Source organism: Dama dama, chromosome 19 (assembly GCF_033118175.1).
Source record: "Dama dama isolate Ldn47 chromosome 19, ASM3311817v1, whole genome shotgun sequence".
In the NCBI taxonomy this organism is placed as follows: Eukaryota; Metazoa; Chordata; class Mammalia; order Artiodactyla; family Cervidae; genus Dama; species Dama dama.
The window spans coordinates 48,766,517-48,785,925 of record NC_083699.1 but is presented as its reverse complement, the minus strand read 5'-3'; the positions used below and the strand labels follow the sequence as shown (position 1 = coordinate 48,785,925).

Below are 19,409 nucleotides of genomic sequence, written 5' to 3'. Positions count from 1 at the left end.
AGAATCACTATCATATCAGAAAGTCTCCATATATCCAAAGAAACACAAACAAAAAAACCCCAGAAGAATACCTAAGTGAAGTGGAGACAGGCAATCTACTGAAAAAAGAATTCAGAGTAAGGACAGTAAAGATGACCCAAGACCTCAGAAAAAGAAGAGAGGCACAGACTAAGAAGACAGAAGAAATGTTTAACAAAGAGCTGGAAGATATAAAGGACTAACAGAGTTGAACAACACAGTAACTGAAATGAAAAATACACTAGAAGGACTCAATAGCAGAACAAATGAGGCAGAAGCACAGATAAGTGAGCTGGAAGACAGAGTAGTGGGAATCACTGCTGCAGAACAGAATAAAGATAAAATAATGAAAAGAAATGAAGGCAGTTTAAGAGACCTCTGGACAACATTACATGCACCAACATTCACATAATAGAGGTCCCAGAAGGAGAAGGGTCCCAGAAGAGAACAGGGCTTCCCTGGTGGTTCAGACAGTAAAGAATCTGCCTGCAATACAGGAGACCTGGGTTCGATCCCTGGGTTGGGAAGATTCCCTGGAGGAGGGCATGGCAATCCACTCCAGTATTCTTGCCTGGAGAATCCCTGGGGACAGAGGAGCCTGGTGGGGTCACAAAGAGTCGGACACGACAGGGACTAAACACAGCACAACACAGAAGGAGAAGAGAGAGAAAAGGCCTGAGAAAATACTTGAAGAGATTACAGTTGAATACTTCCCTAATATGGGAAAGGAAATAGCCACCCAAGTCCAGGAAGCAGAGAGAGTCCCATACAGGATAAACCCAAGGAGGAACACACTGAGATACATATTAATCAAACTGACAAAAATTAAAGACAAAGAGAAAATATGAAAAGCAACAAGAGAAAAGCAACAAATAACATTCAAGGGAATCTCAATACGTTTATCAGCAAATTTTTTCCAGTAGAAACTCTGCAAGCCAGGATATATTGTACCTCTGCAGGCACAATACATTAAAGTGATGAGAAGGAAAAACCTACAGCCAAGAAAACTCTCCCTAGCAAGGCTCTTGTTCAGAGCTTTACAGAAAAGCAAAGGCTAAGCGTATTCAGCACCACCAAATCAGCTTTACAATAATTGCTGAAGGAACTTCTCTAGGCAGAAAAGAAAAGGCTACAACTAGAAACAAACAAAAAAAATTATGAATGGGAAAGTGAAAGTGAAAGTCACTCAGTCATGTCCAACTCTTTGCGACCCCATGGACTATACAGACCACGGGGTTCTCCAGGCCAGAATACTGGAGTGGGTAGCCGTCCCCTTCTCCAGGGGATCTTCCCGACCCAGGGATCGAACCCAGGTCTCCCACATTGCAGGTGGATTCTTTACTAGCTGAGCCACCAGGGAAGTTATGAACGGGAAAGCTCACCAGTAAACATACAGGAAAGGCAGGAAATCATCCACAAAATGTGAACCACAATAATACCTTCTCTGAGGATAAAGGACAACTATTCTGATAATCTCCAGTGGTTCTGTTTGAGTGATTTTTTTTTTTCTTTTTAATTCTGTGCTTCAGTATTTTGAAATTTGTATTTTTTAAGGCCCATTCAATGCCTGGGAATCAATAAATCTTTCCACTTCTAAGACTGTTCAGTCCTAGCTGTCTGGTGAAGAAGTAAAACAGCTAATACACACTGAAAATTTACACATGACTGAAGCTAGTGCATTCTGGTATATCCATGTAAGAAAATTTTTTGCAATAATACAGTCAAATTTTCATTCCTTACAACCCAACAATTCCACTCCTAGGTATCTATCAAACATAAATTCATGCATTCACTAATGTTCTATTTGAAATGGCCCAAAATCATCTTACATACTTTTATATATTATTGTTCAATACAAACTGTAGAAAAAGAAAACTATCTGTACTTCAGAATAATCAGAATAGACATCAAAAGCTAAAACAAAGAGTATTCTTTTGAGGATCCTGTTAGAAAACTTGTCTTCATGAAGTTGGATGATCTGGACGAGTGCTAAAGAGACCAACAAGCCATTAAAGGAGTATAATAACTGGCCCATTCCTAAATGGAATCAGAACAAAGCCATTATTCAGTATTGGTGCTTGAAGATATTGACTTCCATCATTGTGCTTCTTGAATTATTCTTTATAGATTAGTAGATATATTTTCTTCCTAATTTGTAGCAATATTACCTCTACTGAAGTCTCAGTCCAAGTCTGAATCCCTTTAAAAACAGAAATTGGACCAGAAGTAACATACCATTTGTTAGGAGTTCTAGTTTATTAGAATAGATAGATCTGTTACTATTTTTAAAATCAGATCATAATTTTCAGAATTCCTTCAAAGATGAAATATATTAAAAAAAAAAAAAACATGAATAGAAATCCAACCCCATTTCACAAAAAACAAAGCAGAAAATGAATGAGTTATAATACAAGATTAAACTGACAGCCGAAGAGCCAGATATCACTAAAATATTCTTACCGGTGCAGTTTGCCACCATAAAATGGCTTAGTATGAAAAGTGATGCTGGCAGAGTACCCAGTTTTTGCACAGTTGACATTGACTTTGCCACCCAGTTCTACCCAAGGAACAGTTAAAATTGACCGGGCATATGCACAAGGCAGAGAAAACGTATACTCTTCTCCATGCTCCAGCAGACTAAGGATACCTGAATGTGAAAACATGAAGGTGGATAATACGTTTAAAAAGCAACAAAAAAAGATAGCTATGTAAAATCCGTATTAGGATTTTTTTCTGCCTGGTAAAAGAACATCATAATTTTGCTTAATTTTCTTTTCGCTTTGCATGAAATTGGCTTCATTTACAATTACATTTGACAACAATTCATGGTAACAGTTAATCAAGGTTACTTTCACTATGACTTTAGTATCCCTTTGGGGTTCAAGGAACAAAATTCCCTCTAATGCTCCTAAAAATAAAATAAAACTTCAAGTCAGAATTTAAGTCCATGCTAGACTGTATCATCATAAGACCTGATCTTTAGCTAGTATTAATAACTTTTAAAGTAGCTTTTAGAATAACTAAATATCTAACATAACATAGACCTTAATCTCAAACGACATGGGGGGAGTTCTTCATTCTATTCTATGCATATTAAGATAGAAAAAAGTTATTTTATGATATAAACTAATGTCATCATAATAATTTTGCTTGCCAAATTCTGAAATATTTAAGGCAAAGCTACAAGAGTTAGAAATGGCAGTTTTCAAACAATATTCTAATGGGGCTTGTTCTATATTAAATGATAGTATATTAAAAGATGACTTTAAAAAAACATATAAGAAAGAGAGCTACAGGGAAAAAAAGGGAATTACATTAATGAATAATCAATCTATCACAGATGATTAAGAGACACTGAGGAGACTTGAGCTAATTACATTACTAACCTAAGCTCATTACCTAGTTCACAATCAAAATAAACACCAAACTGGATATGTACTGCTAATTTGAACTCTGAGGGTATCTCTCTCTTAATAAATGCTCATCATGTACTGTGTTCTTAATGTTCACAAAAAAGGGCAAAAATTATATTTTTATACAGTCAAAATCTTAGGACACACAAATAGACTGAGTTATAAAGCAGTCTACATAAAGCAACAGCAACTACTTTTTGTATTGTTCTTAGTAGTTTTTGCACAGGGCAATAATAAATTGAGCCATAGGAAAAGAAACATGGTTTTGTATATATTTATATATAATGGGAGCTATCAGAGACATACATATAACATACTTGGTTATTCAAGTATTTGACAATAACTGGATTAATTCTAAGCTGGAAAGGATATCATGTTCTTTTCTAAAAACATTTGGCCTTACAAACTGGATTCAGGATCTTTTATTTCTAGGAATATAGTTAGCATGAGTTAACATTCATTATGGAATTTAAGGTCCAAGAAATATGTAATTAGTGAACAGGAAAATAAGACTAGCTAGGATAACTGAAATTCAAAGAATTCTAAAATCTCATTTATCTAATAATTAAACACATTTTCCTCCTGCTTTAAAGAAAATCAGAGCTACTAACAGGAGCAAAATAAACTGTCAGAAGTTCCATTCTCTGATATAATTTACCTTCTGTTGAGGGTGCCAAAGGTAATTTAATTTTAAAAAGGCAAATCTATGAATATATAACCAGCACTTAAATAATAATAAAAAAAATATCATACCACCTTCTCATTTAACATGTGGTTAAGATATTAATGCTTTCCTCATTTCTTGAGGTATTTCCTTTCTTAGAGTGGGAGAAGCTACCAGATACTTTCTGTCTCATGAACTGGTAAGAGTAACTGCCCTTGGGGAGAGTGTGTCAAAGAATGAGGGTCTAAATCTGACTATGCCTTAGTTTCTATGATTCCATCACTAGCAGACTTCAGGTTTTTCATCTCTAAAACAAGTAAACTGCTTTGTGAAGAGCCTAAGGTTAATGTGATATACCTTATAACTGGAGTGAGCCAACTCTTTTTTTTTTTTTAAACTAATACAATATCTTACTATGTTATAAAAAATTTAATTAGTTTGAAATATTACTTGGAAACTGACTCATAGCACAATAGGTGTTAAAGATGAGGAATGCCTGTAAGGGGAATAAAATATTTTCTTCAGGGCTAAAACAACACAATCTCAAAATATTAGGGTCCCAGGCTTAACTACACCATGCTTACAGTGTCAGCTTATATTTACAACAAATTTTCTTATGCACACAAGTGTTCCTCTGACATTAAAATGGCAGAGTTTTTTCCTGCCACTATATTTTCATTAACTCTGAAAAGATTTCTGTGGAGACTTGTCTGTTGTTGTTAATCTGTTTTTTGTATTCTTAGCCAAAAAACACTGTATTTAATTGTTATAATAATTTGTGCTGGAGTTGATTTAAAGGTTGGCAGTATATTTTAAAATATTTTATGAATATTTCCTATGATATATAAAAGACACAGACACAGATTTGCCTAGAAAATATTTCTTGAGTGCTATTTATAAGAAAAACATGTTTTATGTTTTAAAGCATTATCAAAAACTTGAGAAAATATTCACTGCAAAAAAGGACACAACTACATAGAGAGAATCCTAATTTTACAAAACTGAAAGTATGAACATACATACACAGAAAAAATACAAAATACTAGCTAAATTTATCTATCTCTGAATGGAGGGATTAGACATACATTTTCTCCTTGACACTTTTCTAAGTTTACTAAATTTTCTATAATAAAAATAATTTACATTTAAAATCAGGAAAAAAATTGCAAAAAAATTTTTGTTTGATAGATTCACCCTCTCCCCTCTACCAACATTCTGAAACATACTAGGAATTAGGGGAAAAAGTAGTACACATACAGTTCAAATTTACAGTTGATATTTATCTAGCTTCCCCCAATTTAAGGTTATGGTTTGATATGAAAAATTGGATAATAATTTTTTCTACTTACCTTCCCCAACCATTGTCACGCCTATCGACATGCCTAAGAATTTGCTCTTAGTCCAGACATGTGCATTTACACACATCTTCCTCTCTGCACATTCTGCATAAAATCCTGAGACTGGAGGATGATGGGAAACCTGCTCGGCAACAAATCTGACCATGTAACAGTCTGAACCCATCTGGTTCAAAGCCTCCTCTGATGGAGGTGCATGATTTGTGATGGCCTGGGTAGAAGAGCTGTTAATGACACTGGATGCTACCTCGCTTTTGGGCATCCTCCAGGAACAGTGAAACGTTTCTCCAATGATAGGATTGTATGGTTTCTTAGCAATGGCTCCCTTGCGGCCTTCGTGAAATGAGGTAAGGTAGTACTCAACAAAACGAATCATCCTGTCCTCAGCTGTAGTTCCATTAGTGATGGCTATAAATAGGTCTGGATGAGACATAAAGTCTGCATACATTTCCAACAAGGAACGCTTCTCTAGGATAAATGTAGGAAGCACCACCTAAAACAACAACAATAACAACAACAAATCAACCAAAGAGGGCAGTACAAAAAAAACAGTAATAAATACTTTCAGAGAATTGAGATGATATTATACACATGAAACAAGAATGTTTTTTGAAAAAGAAAATTCAGAAGAATTTAGAACATGACAGGAAAAATTAAAATTTAAGAGAAGGGTTAGAAGATAAAGGTGAGGACCTTCCTGGTCTGGTCCTCTATTCTCCTAAGAGATTTCTGCTTCTTTCAAGTCTGTTTCTTTATTTTGTTCTTTATATTCCTAATTAGAGGTCTTCTCAAAGACCTGATACATCTGTAGAGAATGATTCTTATTGCCCCGAAAATATTTCATTCTAGATGGGTATTAAAAGCAGAGTCACAAAAGAAAAGTAATTTGTCTCAGTAAAAAATAAGCCTGCTATACTTTGAGGAAACCCAAATTGAAAAAGACACATGTACCCCAATGTGCACTGCAACACTATTTACAAGAGCTAGGACATGGATGCAACCTAGATGTCTATCAACAGATGAATGGATAAAGAAGTTGTGGTACATATATACAATGGAATATTACTCAGCCATAAAAAGGGGTGCATCTGAGTCAGTTCTAATGAGGCAGATGAACCCGGAGCTTATTATACAGAGTGAAGTAAGTCAGAAAGAGAAAAACATGGTATATTAATGCATATACATGGAATCTAGAAAGATGGTACTGGTGAACCTAGTCACGGGGCAGCAGTGGATATGCAGACATAAAGAAGAGACTCATGGACACAGAATGGAAGAAGAGGGTGGGACCAATGGAGAAAGTAGCATGGAAACATATACACTACCATATGCAAAACAGTCAGTCAAGGGGAATCTGCTGTGTGACCCAGGGAGCTCAAACCAGGACTCTGTAACGAGGGGTGGGGTGGGGAGGGAGGTGGGAGGGAGGTTCAAGAGGGAGGGAACATTATGTGTACCTACGACTGACTCATGTTAAAGTATGGCAGGAACAAGGGCAATGTTATGAATCAATTATCCTTCAATTAAAAATAAGTTAATTAAAAAATATAAGCATGCTTAAAAGGAAATAACCTTTCCAAACTGTTAAGGTCAAACAATCAATTCAGGACTTCAAAAGGGTCAACTAAAAAAAACCAACCACTTCAAATTCCTAGATTGGATAAAAGTATCACAAGGGGAAAGACATAAGGGAAGAGAATGGTAATTTACATTTAATTTTAAGCACAAGAAGACTAATTCTAAGAAAAGAGCTTTTGATACTTAAAGCCAGGTAAATAGAAGGAAGATTAAACATTTTATTTTAAGCAGAATTGGAGAAGCACTGAAACTGGCTCAACTCTGTGACAAAACAATCTGGCAACATTTTTTGAAGAGCCTGAAGATTTCATATCCATTTAGCTTAGTAATGATTCTTCCAAGAATCTTGTCTTAGGAAGTAATACAAATGAAAGAGGGAAATGTGAAAATAAAATTAAAACAGTCTATGTTTTTAACTCTGTACTGTGTTCAATTGTGTCCAACTCTTTGCAACCCTGTGGAATGTAGCCCACCAGACTCTTCTATCTATGGGGATTTCTCCAGGCAAGAATAATGGAATGGGTTTGGAGAAGAAGCTATGCCCTTCTCCAGGAGATCTTCCCAGCCCAGGGATCGAACCCAGGTCTCCCACATTGCAAGCAGATTCTTGACTAGCTGAGCTACAGGGAGGCCCAAGAATACTCTGGGTCTAGTTAAATGACATGATAAAGGGGTACGAAGTAACCCTCTATAAATTAAATGATTGATACTAAGACACTTTCCAACCTAGCCCTCTTCTCCTCCCTAACTCCTACTTGCTTTACCTATCAAGCAAGAGTTAGAAGAATTTTCTTCTGGGGGAATTCGACTAACCCTAGAGGAAAAATCTAAATGATACTAACATCAGGTTCCCCAACAATTCAGATTACTGTGTTGAAAAGCACAGGCTCCACTCACATGTTCAAAACTTAAAATTAGGTTTTTAGTTCCCCTGGTCCCATCACTTCATGGCAAATAGATGGGGAAACAGTGGAAACAATGGCTGATTTTATTTTTCTGGGCTCCAAAATCACTGCAGATGGGGACTGCAGCCATGAAATTAAAAGATGCTTACTCCCTGGAAGGAAAGTTATGACCAACCTAGACAGCATATTAAAAAGCAGAGACATTACTTTGCCAACAAAGGTCCATCTAGTCAAGGCTATGGTTTTTCCGGTGGTCATGTATGAATGTGAGAGTTGGACTATAAAGAAACCTGAGCGCCAAAGAATTGATGCTTTTGAACTGTGGTGTGGGAGAAGACTCTTGAGAGTCCCTTGAACTGCAAGGAGATCCAACCAGCCCATCCTAAAGGAGATCAGTCCTGGGTGTTCATTGGAGGGACTGATGTTGAAGCTGAAACTCCAATACTTTGGCCACCTGATGTGAAGAGCTAACTCACTTGAAAAGACCCTGATGCTGGGAAAAATTGAGGGCGGGAGGAGAAGGGCACAACAGAGGTTGAGATAGTTGGATGGCATCACCGACTCTATGGACATGGGTTTGGGTAAACTCCGGGAGTTGGTGATGGACAGGGAGGCCTGGCGTGCTGTGGTTCATGGGGTTGCAAAGAGTCAGACACGACTGAGCAACTGAACTGAACTTATACTTAAACATGAGGGGAAATCCAAGAAACATCAGATCTCTAAGAATACCTCTCATAAGAAATATAAAGAAAATATACAGCCAAGATTGTACTCACTATTCACTTTCCTCTAAGTAACACTGTTACGGGATACATATATAGGTGGTAAAACTATAAATGAAAGTAGGGGGATGATTAACACAAAAGACAAGTTAAGTGGTTATATCTAGGAAAAAACAGAAGACTACAACTGGAATGGGCACTCAGAGAGCTTCCAAGATCTGGCAATGTTCTGTAACTTAATCAGAGGTGGGTACACAGGTATTTATTTTACCACTGTTTTCTGAACTCTTTCTATGCACTCTAGTCAGTCTTCTGTGTGTACAATACACTTCACAAAAAAAAAGATATTAACTGAAAAAAAGGGAAATATTATAAAATTGGATATAAAATATAATTATATAAAGAAAAACTGGAAGGAAATCACAAAAAGTAACATCTATGTTGTTAGGATGGTAGAATTATAGATTTTTTTCCTTTTATTTTTCAAAAACTTTCTTTGAAAAGTTTATACTAAATTCATGACACTATTTTTAAAAGAACAAAATAATGGGAAAACTGGCTATTATTTATTCACAATATGCAAGTAAGGGCCTTGTTTGTAGCTGTAGTCACAATACCTAACAGTGTCTGGAATATAAGGTGGCTCGATAACTCTTTGCTGTCTCAGTGTCACTGTTAGATAGGAGGTGTACGTGACTGCAGTTCAGTTACCAGGTTCTTTAACGTTGTTCAAAAAGTACCATTCTTTTAAACGTATATAAATTCTAAAAGACACAAGTACCTCAATGTTCACTGTGGCACTATTTACAATAGTCAGGACATGGAAGCGACCTAGATGTCCATCAACAGATGAATAAAGAAGTTGTGGTACATATACACAATGGAATATTAGCCATAAAAAGGAATGAAATTGAGTCAGCTCTAGTGAGGTGGATGAACCTAGAGCCTATGACACAGAGTGAAGTAAGGAAGACAAAAACAAATATTGAATATTAACTCATATATATGGAACCTAGAAAGATGGTATTGACGAACCTATTTGTAGGGCAGCGACAGAGATACAGACATAGAGAATAGACTTGTGGACACAGAGGGGAAGGAGAGTATGGGATGAATTGAGAAAGTAGCATTGAAACATACACATTTCTGTATGTAAAACAGATAGCAAGTGGGACACAGGGAGCTCAACCCAGTGCTCTGTGACAACTCTAAGAGTTACAATGGGGTGGGAGGTGGAAGGGAAGCCATATACCTATGGCTGATTTATGTTGATGTATGGCAGAAACCAACACAACATTGTAAAGCAGTTATCCTCTGATTAAAAATACATAAATATAAAATTTTAAAAATAAAAAATAAATATTATATGTGTGCTAAGTCACTTCAGTCATGTCCAACTCTTTGCCACCCCATGGACTATAATTTGTGATCAGTTAATGATTTTATATATAAATAAAATATATATTTTTTCAATTAACAATGCACAAATGTGGACAAACTACATTGAATTCATTATCTATGTTAAAAGAGAATGTATCATCTGGATTACTACTATAGCACATTCTTTTCAAATGTTCTAATGCCTCATAAACCCCAACATTGTTCTTATGACTTAAAACCTAAATTTACTAGAAGACAGCAAATACCACAATAACCAAATAAATCTATACCTAATGCTCATTTTAACCAATTTTAAAACTAGTCTTTTCTGAACCACGAATACGAAAATATTTCTAGAATAAAAATGATACCCAGTTGAAATACTAAGATTAGATGAAAGATGAATTGTTAGAATGGCTTTCTTTATCTATTCCTAAAATATCTGCTTCTTAGTAGGTTATTAATTGAATCAACTTACAAACTCTCTTATAGTTACTATAAGTCGAAGTAAAGAAATATATTTTTTTATTTTGAAATGCTTCAAAGTGAATGCTAAAGGCAAAATGCTTTTTATTTAAGTTACATTTTCAGGTAAGTAATTCACTGGAATCAAACAACCTTTTAAATTACACTTTTACTACCTCACAGGCATTGAAAACCTCAATTCAAAATATATATCCTGAAGTCAATTTTGAAATTCCACACTAATGCAAAGTAGTGTCAGTAGTGATTCAAAATATGTAATTCCACAGTAGTAAATGTCTAACATACATAGGTTTTGAACCTTATTGGCTTTCTAAATCAATGTCATGGGTTAATTGTTAAAACAAATTAAGGCACACTCATTAGATAAACTGGGAAAGGAGAAGATGGGCCTAAAATTAAAAACTATACATCAGTGCTTCTCAAACTTTAATGCATATGTATGTATTTCCTGAAATGCAGATTCTGTTTCTCTAACTTTGAGATTGGGGCCAAGATTACACATTTCTAACAAGTTCTCAGGTGATGGTGATGATACTGACTTTCAGATTTATTTCTTCTTTCAGTTATAAGGCATAACTGACAAATAAAACCATAAGTTATTTAAAGTGTACATTGTAGTGATTTGATATACACATATATAGTGAAAGGGGGCTTCCCTGGTAGCTCAGCTGGTAAAGAATTCACCTGCAGTGCAGGAGATCCTGGTTTGATTCCTGGGTTAGGAAGTTCCCCTGAAGAAGGGTAGGCTACCCACTCCAGTCATTCTTGGGCTTCCCTGGTGGCTCAGATGGTAAAGAATTTGCCTGCAATGTGGGAGACCTGGGTTCAATCTCTGGTTAGGAAGATCCCTTGGAGGAGGGCATGGCAACCCACTCCAATATTCTTGCCTGGAGAATCCCCATGGACAGAGGAGCCTTGCAGGCTACAGTCCATGGGGTCGCAGAGAGTCGGACACGACTGAGCATAAGCACAGCACACAGTAAAAGGACTCCCACCATCAAATTAATTCAGGCCACATTTTTAAAGTAGCAACCCTGCAGACCAGGGGTATGCAAACTATGGCCTTCAGGTCAAATCTGGCTTCCTGTTTGTGTAATATAGTTTTGCTGAAATACACCCATCCAATCCAACATATTGGGTTGGCCAAAGGGTTTGTTCTGTAAGGTGCTACCCAGAAAAACCCAAATGAACTTTTTGGTCAACCCAGTATTATCCACAGCTGCTTTTACACTTCACAGGCTGGGTTGAATACTGCTGATCCTTAAACAATATGGGTTTGAAATGCAGGTCAAAATACATGGATTTTTTTCCCAATAAATATACAAAAATATATATGCAGAACATCATGTGCAAGACTTGTATTGAGGTGGATAGTCTACACTTACACAGGCTTAAGAGGAGTAATACATAATATAAAATGAATATGTTAGTTTTCTTACTGTTTCATAACTTTGCTTTCAAAGAACTATATTACCATAACTATCACACCTCTCTCATACTGCAAGAAACTGTATTATGACAGGTATGTGGGATTTTTAAAAAATGTAATGTTTCCTATATCATGAATATGACTGTAATACCTTATGTCACAAAAATTTTATAACAATTTATTCATTAGTATATAGGCTAGGCTACCATGAAGCTTACTGCACTAGGATACAATAAAACAATCATGTTGCTGCTTCATCATTATCAATGCATAAATTATTATACCTGTAAATAAACATGAATGTTTTTCACGTTCTTTTCATTTTTGATGTCTAGTATTAGTAACACATATAAACAAAAGTTGTGCTGAGTATTTATGTTATTGGTAAGGCTCCCAGAAAATAAATTAGTACCTAAGTTTTGAGAGAATCAAAAATTATATGCGGATTTTCAACTGCATGAGGGGCTGGTGTCCCTAACCCCTATATATATAGTTACAACTATGTATCAACTATATATATATATAACCATATATATAGTTACAACTATGTATCAACTACAGTTACAACAGAGATCTATGCCCACATAGCAAAAAACATCTACTATCTGATCCTTTACAGAAAATGTTTGCTGACCTCTGTTACAGAGAATACCTAAAATGTACTATCAAACATGGGAAGTAAGAATAAAGCAGAAGGATCAATGACTTTAATGGTTTTATGGGATTAAATCCTTTTCTTTACATTTTCCAATTCTGTATCCCAATGGACTCTTTTATTTTGCACAGAAACAAGATTACAGGTCTTTAGTTGCCATGTGACTTAATCTGCACCAAAAAAAACCATCACATTTTTAATGAAAATAAGAAATGCTGATCAAGAGAAAAAGAAACCAACTCATAAAGATTAAAAAGCCCTGACAGCATTAACAATTATAGGTACAGTCCTGACCAAATGATCTTCATAGACTGTCTATCCCATTACTTACTCTTGTTAAGTCCATGCCCAGCTTGAGCTGTGATAAGAGATGTAGGATAACACTGCGTTGCTCTTCCACAGCTCCCAGGTCATCCTCCTTATTGTCACAAGTATCCTCCACCTCATCGTCTGCATTTATTTCTTCAGGTTCCTTATAAAGCAAAAGTCTGTTGTTACAAGTGCGTGTTAATATGCACTAAGAATAAAAGTATAAACATCAGATGAAGACATACTAGGCCTAAACAAAACTGAGAGCAGACAAAAATCTTTCTGAAAATACAACTTACATCATTTGGCCATGGAATAGATTTCCTTCAGTGAACGCATTATCACTGACATTGAACATACTGTTGTTTTGTCTTAAGCATCACACATAAAATACATACATTTTGTGAAAATAGGATTTTTCAGGAAGAGTGAAAAAATGTCTCATCTGAAACTTAGGCTTTGAAGGCTTTCTCCACCTGCCTAGGGACCCTACTACTATCTATAATTCAAGATGCTTTGAGAATTAAATATTTGCCCTATTTTTAAGCTTACACTGTAAAAGTAAAATTTTAAAGTGACTGTACATATCCAGTCTAACTTCTGTAATCTGTATTTAGATATGTACTCATCCTTGGAATTGTCAGGAAGAAACTTTGGGGATGAAGAAAATTCTAGGTGCAGGTATGGAAACCCTGTAGTTGGTTATGCAGTCTTAAGACCACAAAAGGTTCTCTACACAGTTTTTCAATCAATCAATAAAACAACCCCTAGAAGAGCCAAAAATGTTTACCCTCCTCTTAGAAAGGTCTTAGCTCCAAATAACTGCTTAAAAGAACTCTAATTTCATTTCCTTTTTAAAATTAGATTTATTCATTAATTTTGGCTGTGCTGAGTCTTTGTTGCTGCACATGGGCTTTCTTTAGTTGTGGCAAGAGGAGGTTACCCTCTATTTGTGGTGCACGAGTTTCTCATTTCAGTGTCTTATCTTGTTCCAGAGCACAGGCTCAAGAGGACGTGAGCTTCAGCAGTTGCAGCTCGCTGGCTCAGTAGGTGCAGCTCACTGGCTCAGTAGTTGTGGCGCAAAGGCTTAACTGCCCTTGTGGCATGTGGAATCTTCCTGGACCAGGGATCAAACTTGTGTTCCCTGTATTGGTAGATGGATTCTTTACCACTGGACTGACCACTGGGCAAGTCAGAGAAATCCAATTTCTTATTTTTATTTAAACAACAAGTAACAGTTTCAAATCCCAAAATTCTAAATAATCTTATTGGATGTCACTTTTCATGTTTATGTGGGGATGGAATACGACCTTTCTCAGGAGTACCTCTTTTCATTACCTTCGTGCAAGAGAGCTTTCATGAGTATATTATCTTTGCTAATGTGTTAAAATTTAAGTTATGAGGGTTTTAAAAAAGAAATGATTCTGTTAATGTCTCTGCCTTTAATTTTCTCTTCCCATAAGCAAATCCTATCAAACAAGAAGCCCATCTGTTCTCTGTAGCTAGACAAAGAAAACCAACCCTAATCAGGCATAAAATCAAGAACTTAATATTCTTAAAATATTAAAAACAAAATACAAAACATGGTGATAGAGATGAAAAATAATGAATTTCTGGTCATTCTTTTGCCTTTGTTCTGCTTTTTTCTTCTTCCCTTCTATCATCACTTCTATCAATAAAGTCTTTATTAGCTCAAATTCTGATAAATCAATTAATAGTCCAGTTCAGAAAGCAAAGAACTAAAGAGCCTCTTGATGAAAGTGAAAGAGGAGAGTGAAAAAGTTGGCTTAAAACTCAACATTCAGAAAACGAAGATCATGGCATCCAGTCCCATCACTTTACGGCAAATAGATGGGGAAACAATGGAAACTGCCAGACTTTATTTTTTGGGCCTCCAAAATCACTGCAAATGGTGACTGCAGCCATGAAATTAAAAGATGCTTGCTCCTTGGAAGAAAAGCTATGAACAACCTAGACAGCATATTAAAAAGAAGAGACATTACTCTGCCAACAAAGGTCCATTTAGTCAAAGTTATGGTTTTTCCAGTGTCACACATGTGGACGTGAGAGTTGGACTATAAAGAAAGCTGAATGCCGAAGAATTGGTGCTTTTGAACTGTGGTGTTGGAGAAGACTCTTTAGAGTCCTTTGGACTGCAAGGAGATCAAACCAATCAATCCTAAAGGAAAGCAGTCCTGAATATTCTTTGGAAGGACTGATGCTGAAGCAGATCCCAATACTCTGGCCACCTGAAGTGAAGAACTGACTCATTGGAAAAAACCCTGATGCTGGGAAAGACTGAAGGCAGGAGGAGAAGGGGATGATAGAGAATGATATGGCTGGACGGCATCACCAACTCAATGGACATGAGTTTGAGCGAGCTTCAGGAGTTGGTGACGGACAGGGAAGCCTGGTGTGACACAGTCCATGGTGTCACAGAGAGTCAGACACGACGAGCAACTGAACTGAACTGAACTGAGTCCAATTCATTTTTTCAGAGACCAAATACACCAACTGTTTGTATATACCACAATTATTTGTTATTATGACCTTAAGGAGAGATTCCCAAAGGCGAATTTCTCAATTTCCCTTTTCTATGGCTAGTAAGTCTGTCAGGAAGTACTTCCTATAATCCACCCTAAGTCAGTTGCATAATATAGTTTAAGTATATTTGTGAACGTATACTCATTATAAATCAGAGGGAAAAGCAGATCATTCCTCTTTCTATATACAATACCAAATATAACAATTTTTCATTTGAGAAATGTTGAGGGGGAAAATACAGATCTTGATTAAATAATGTCCTTCAGCTTCTGAAAGGTACTATTACATTTGAGGTCAGAACCTAGGACACAGATTAATAATGCAAATATAGCCTTAACATTATTATACACAATTATACACAAAGTTTATTGTGTAGTTAACTCTAATGAAAATAGTATTAAACTAAAGAGATAAACAAATTTGATAGAAAAGCTAAAGAACATATTTTTGTTATCTTTATAAAAATAGTCAAACCACTTAATAAAATAGAAAAAAAAAGAATTCCATTCATGAATAAATACTGATTCTAAAGTGTAATATGAATGGAAGATTCTGGAAGCTCTCTTTTTTTTTGAAACGCCTCTTCTTAGAGATCATGCCTTTCTTAAAGATAAGTTTAAAAAAAAAAAGCATTACCAAAATTCAAACAAACTGCTCAAATGTATAAAATCCCTACAAACTCAGAATGACTAGTAAATGCAGTGACAAAAGCAGTTGAGTTTCTAGGAATTCATAATATCTGGCGATTGCATGGCAAAGGGAAATTCCACAAAACTCATACCAACCCCATTTTTTGTCTTCCTGATTTCTGACTTGAGCACTAAGAAACTGTGGGCTTCATTCTAGTCTCTAGCGTTTATCTTCTCTATCACCTGACAGCAACATTTCCACCACTGTAATACATGTTTTCAGCCTGCATTGACACTTATATTCCAAAAAAGGCATATGCGAAATTTTCAAACAATTCAGGTCTATTCTTGTATGCTTGAAAGTGAAAGTTGCTCAGTTGTGTCTGACTCTTTGTGACCCCATGGACTATACAGTCCATGGAATTCTCCAGGCCAGAATACTGGAGTGGGTAGCCTTTCCCTTCTCCAGGGGATCTTCCCAACTCAGGGATCAAACCCAGGTTTCCCGCATTGCAGTCAGATTCTTTACCGGCTGAGCCACCAGGAAAGCTTGAGTGGAGTCTAAAATCTTTTGTTAATTGAACAAAAAGAATCTATGCACTTAAAGAGTTTTTTCTGCTTGCATTGGGTCATACACTAGGCTACTCATTTCAGAAAGTTTAGAAATTCAACAATCCTCTCCCCCACATCTCTGTGTCTCATCTCTACCATATGTCTCTATCCTGATCTCCAACATGTTTTGTATTCTCATTTAGAAGAATGAAAATGTTGTGGAGTGTATTACCTATTGTTTATAATTTTTCACAAAAAATTATAGTCCTGATCTCTGCAAAGCTTTGGTTTCATCATTTCCAAACTGTTTTTCATGTACATTAACAATCATACATCCTCTTCCCACATAAAATTCAACATGTTTATAAACTACACTAAACCTTCTCTTAAAAAGCTTTCTTTCTAATTTTGCTAGGTTTGTGAATGGGACCCTAATTTTAATCTCAATTTTAGACTGAGATTAAATCAATCAAAAACTTGGAAGTCATTTGTTACCCAACCCTATATCCAGTCAATCACAAGTTCAACTGATTTTTCATTTGAAATGCACATTCCCTGTTCATGTCTTCATTCCTACTTCCACAGACTTCTATCCACACTTCAATTACAAGTCATATGATATACCAATCTTTTTATACATTTTGCATCCCTTCTCACGCTCATGATCTCAGTATCTGTCACATTAAGACTAAAGTTTTCCAGGATGGGGAATACATGTAAATCCATGGCTGATTCATGTCAGTGTATGACAAAAATCATTACAATATTGTAAAGTAATTAGCCTCCAACTAATAAAAATAAATGGAAAAAAAAAAAAAAGACTAAAGTTTTCTGCCTGAGTTTACACTGTATTCTATGCAACAGTGCTCCAGGAATAATCATTCCACAAAGAATACGACATGAATGGCCATTTGGATTTGTAAAATCCAACAACACTGGGGTCATTTTCCATAAACTAGGTGCTCTGCTAAATTTACTTTATCTTAAAAACAACTTATAATGTATTATTACCCCTACTTTACAAATGAGAAAGTTAAGCATGATTAATGAGTTGGCCCACATATTAGGAGATGACAGGACCTGGGTTCAACATCATCAGGCAAGCCTTCCCCACAGTAAGTTCAGTTCAGTTCAGTCACTCAGTTGTGTCCAACTCCTTGCCACCCCACGAATTGCAGCATGCCAGGCCTCGTGTCCATCACCAACTAGTGCAGTTTACCCAAACCCATGTCCATTGAGTGGGTGATGCCATTCAACCATCTCAACCTCTGTCGTCCCCTTCTACTCCTGCCCTCAATCTTTCCCAACATCAGGGTCTTTTCCAATGAGTCAGCTCTTCGCATCAGGTGGCCAAAGTATTGGAGTTTCAGCTTCAACATCAGTCCTTCCAATGAACACCCAGGACTGATCTCCTTTAGGATGGACTGGTTGGATCTCCTTGCAGTCCAAGGGACTCTCAAGAGTCTTCTCCAACACCACAGTTCAAAAGCATCAATTCTTCTGCACTCAGCTTTCTTTATAGTCCAACTCTCACATCCATACATGACCACTAGAAAAACCAAAGCCTTGACTAGACGGACCTTTGTTGACAAAGTAATGCCTCTGCTTTTCAATATGCTATTTAGGTTGGTCATAACTTTCCTTCCAAGGAGTAAGCGTCTTTTAATTTCATGGCTGCAATCACCATCTGCAATGATTTTGGAGCCCAGAAAAATAAAATCAGGCACTATTTCCCCATCTATTTGCCATGAAGTGATGGGACCAGATGCCATGATCTTAGTTTTTTGAATGTTGAACTTTCAGCCAACTTTTTCACTCTCCTCTTTCACTTTCATCAAGAGGCTCTTTAGTTCTTCTTCACTGTCTGCCATAAGAGTAGTATCATCTGCATATCTGAGGTTATTGATATTTCTCCCAGCAATCTTGATTCCAGCTTGTGCTTCTTCCAGCCCAGCGTTTCTCATGATGTGCTCTGCATATAAGTTAAATAAGGGTGACAATATACAGCCTTGACGTACTCCTTTTCCTATTTGGAACCAGTCTGCTGTTTCATGTCGAGTTCTAACTGTTGCTTCCTCACCTGCATACAGGTTTCTCAAGAGGCAGGTCAGGTGGTCTGGTATTCCCATCACTTTCAGAATTTTCCACAGTTTATTGTGATCCACACAGTCAAAGGCTTTGGCATAGGCAATAAAGCAGAAACAGATGTTTTTCTGGAACTCTCTTGCTTTTTGATGATCCATCGGATGTTGGCAATTTTTGATCTCTGGTTCCTCTGCCTTTTCTAAAACCAGCTTGAATATCTGGAAGTTCATGGTTCATGTATTGCTGAAGCCTGGCCTGGAGAATTTTAAGCATTACTTTACTAGCGTGTTGAGATGAATGCAATTGTGCGGTAGTTTGAGCATTCTTTGGCATTGCATTTCTTTGAGATTGGAATGAAAACTGACCTTTTCCAGTCCTGTGGCCACTGCTGAGTTTTCCAAATTTGCTGGCATATTGAGTGCAGCACTTTCACAGCATCATCTATCAGGGGTTGAAATAGTTCAACTGGAATTCCATCACCTCCACTAGCTTTGTTCGTAGTGATGCTTCCTAAGGCCCACTTGACCTCACATTCCAGGATGTCTGGCTGTAGGTGAGTGATCACACCATTGTGATTACCTGGGTCGTGAAGATCTTTTTTGTACAGTTTTTCTGTGTATTCTTGCCACCTCTTCTTAATATCTTCTGCTTCTGTTAGGTCCCTACCATTTCTGGCCTTTATCAA

General features: G+C 36.5%; 1 protein-coding gene across 2 annotated transcripts in view; it reads right to left on the bottom strand.

Annotated features, from left to right (window-relative positions):
* Positions 1–19,409, bottom strand: part of OSBPL11 (oxysterol binding protein like 11) — a 91,812-nt gene that overhangs the window by 23,865 nt on the left and 48,538 nt on the right. For both annotated transcript variants that reach the window (XM_061166969.1, XM_061166968.1), the window contains exons 8-10: positions 12,937–13,077; positions 5,445–5,943; positions 2,479–2,665 (exon numbers count right to left, since the gene is read on the bottom strand). In XM_061166969.1, the coding sequence (XP_061022952.1) occupies positions 2,479–2,665; positions 5,445–5,943; positions 12,937–13,077 (827 nt within the window). The remainder of the gene's footprint in view (positions 1–2,478; positions 2,666–5,444; positions 5,944–12,936; positions 13,078–19,409) is intronic.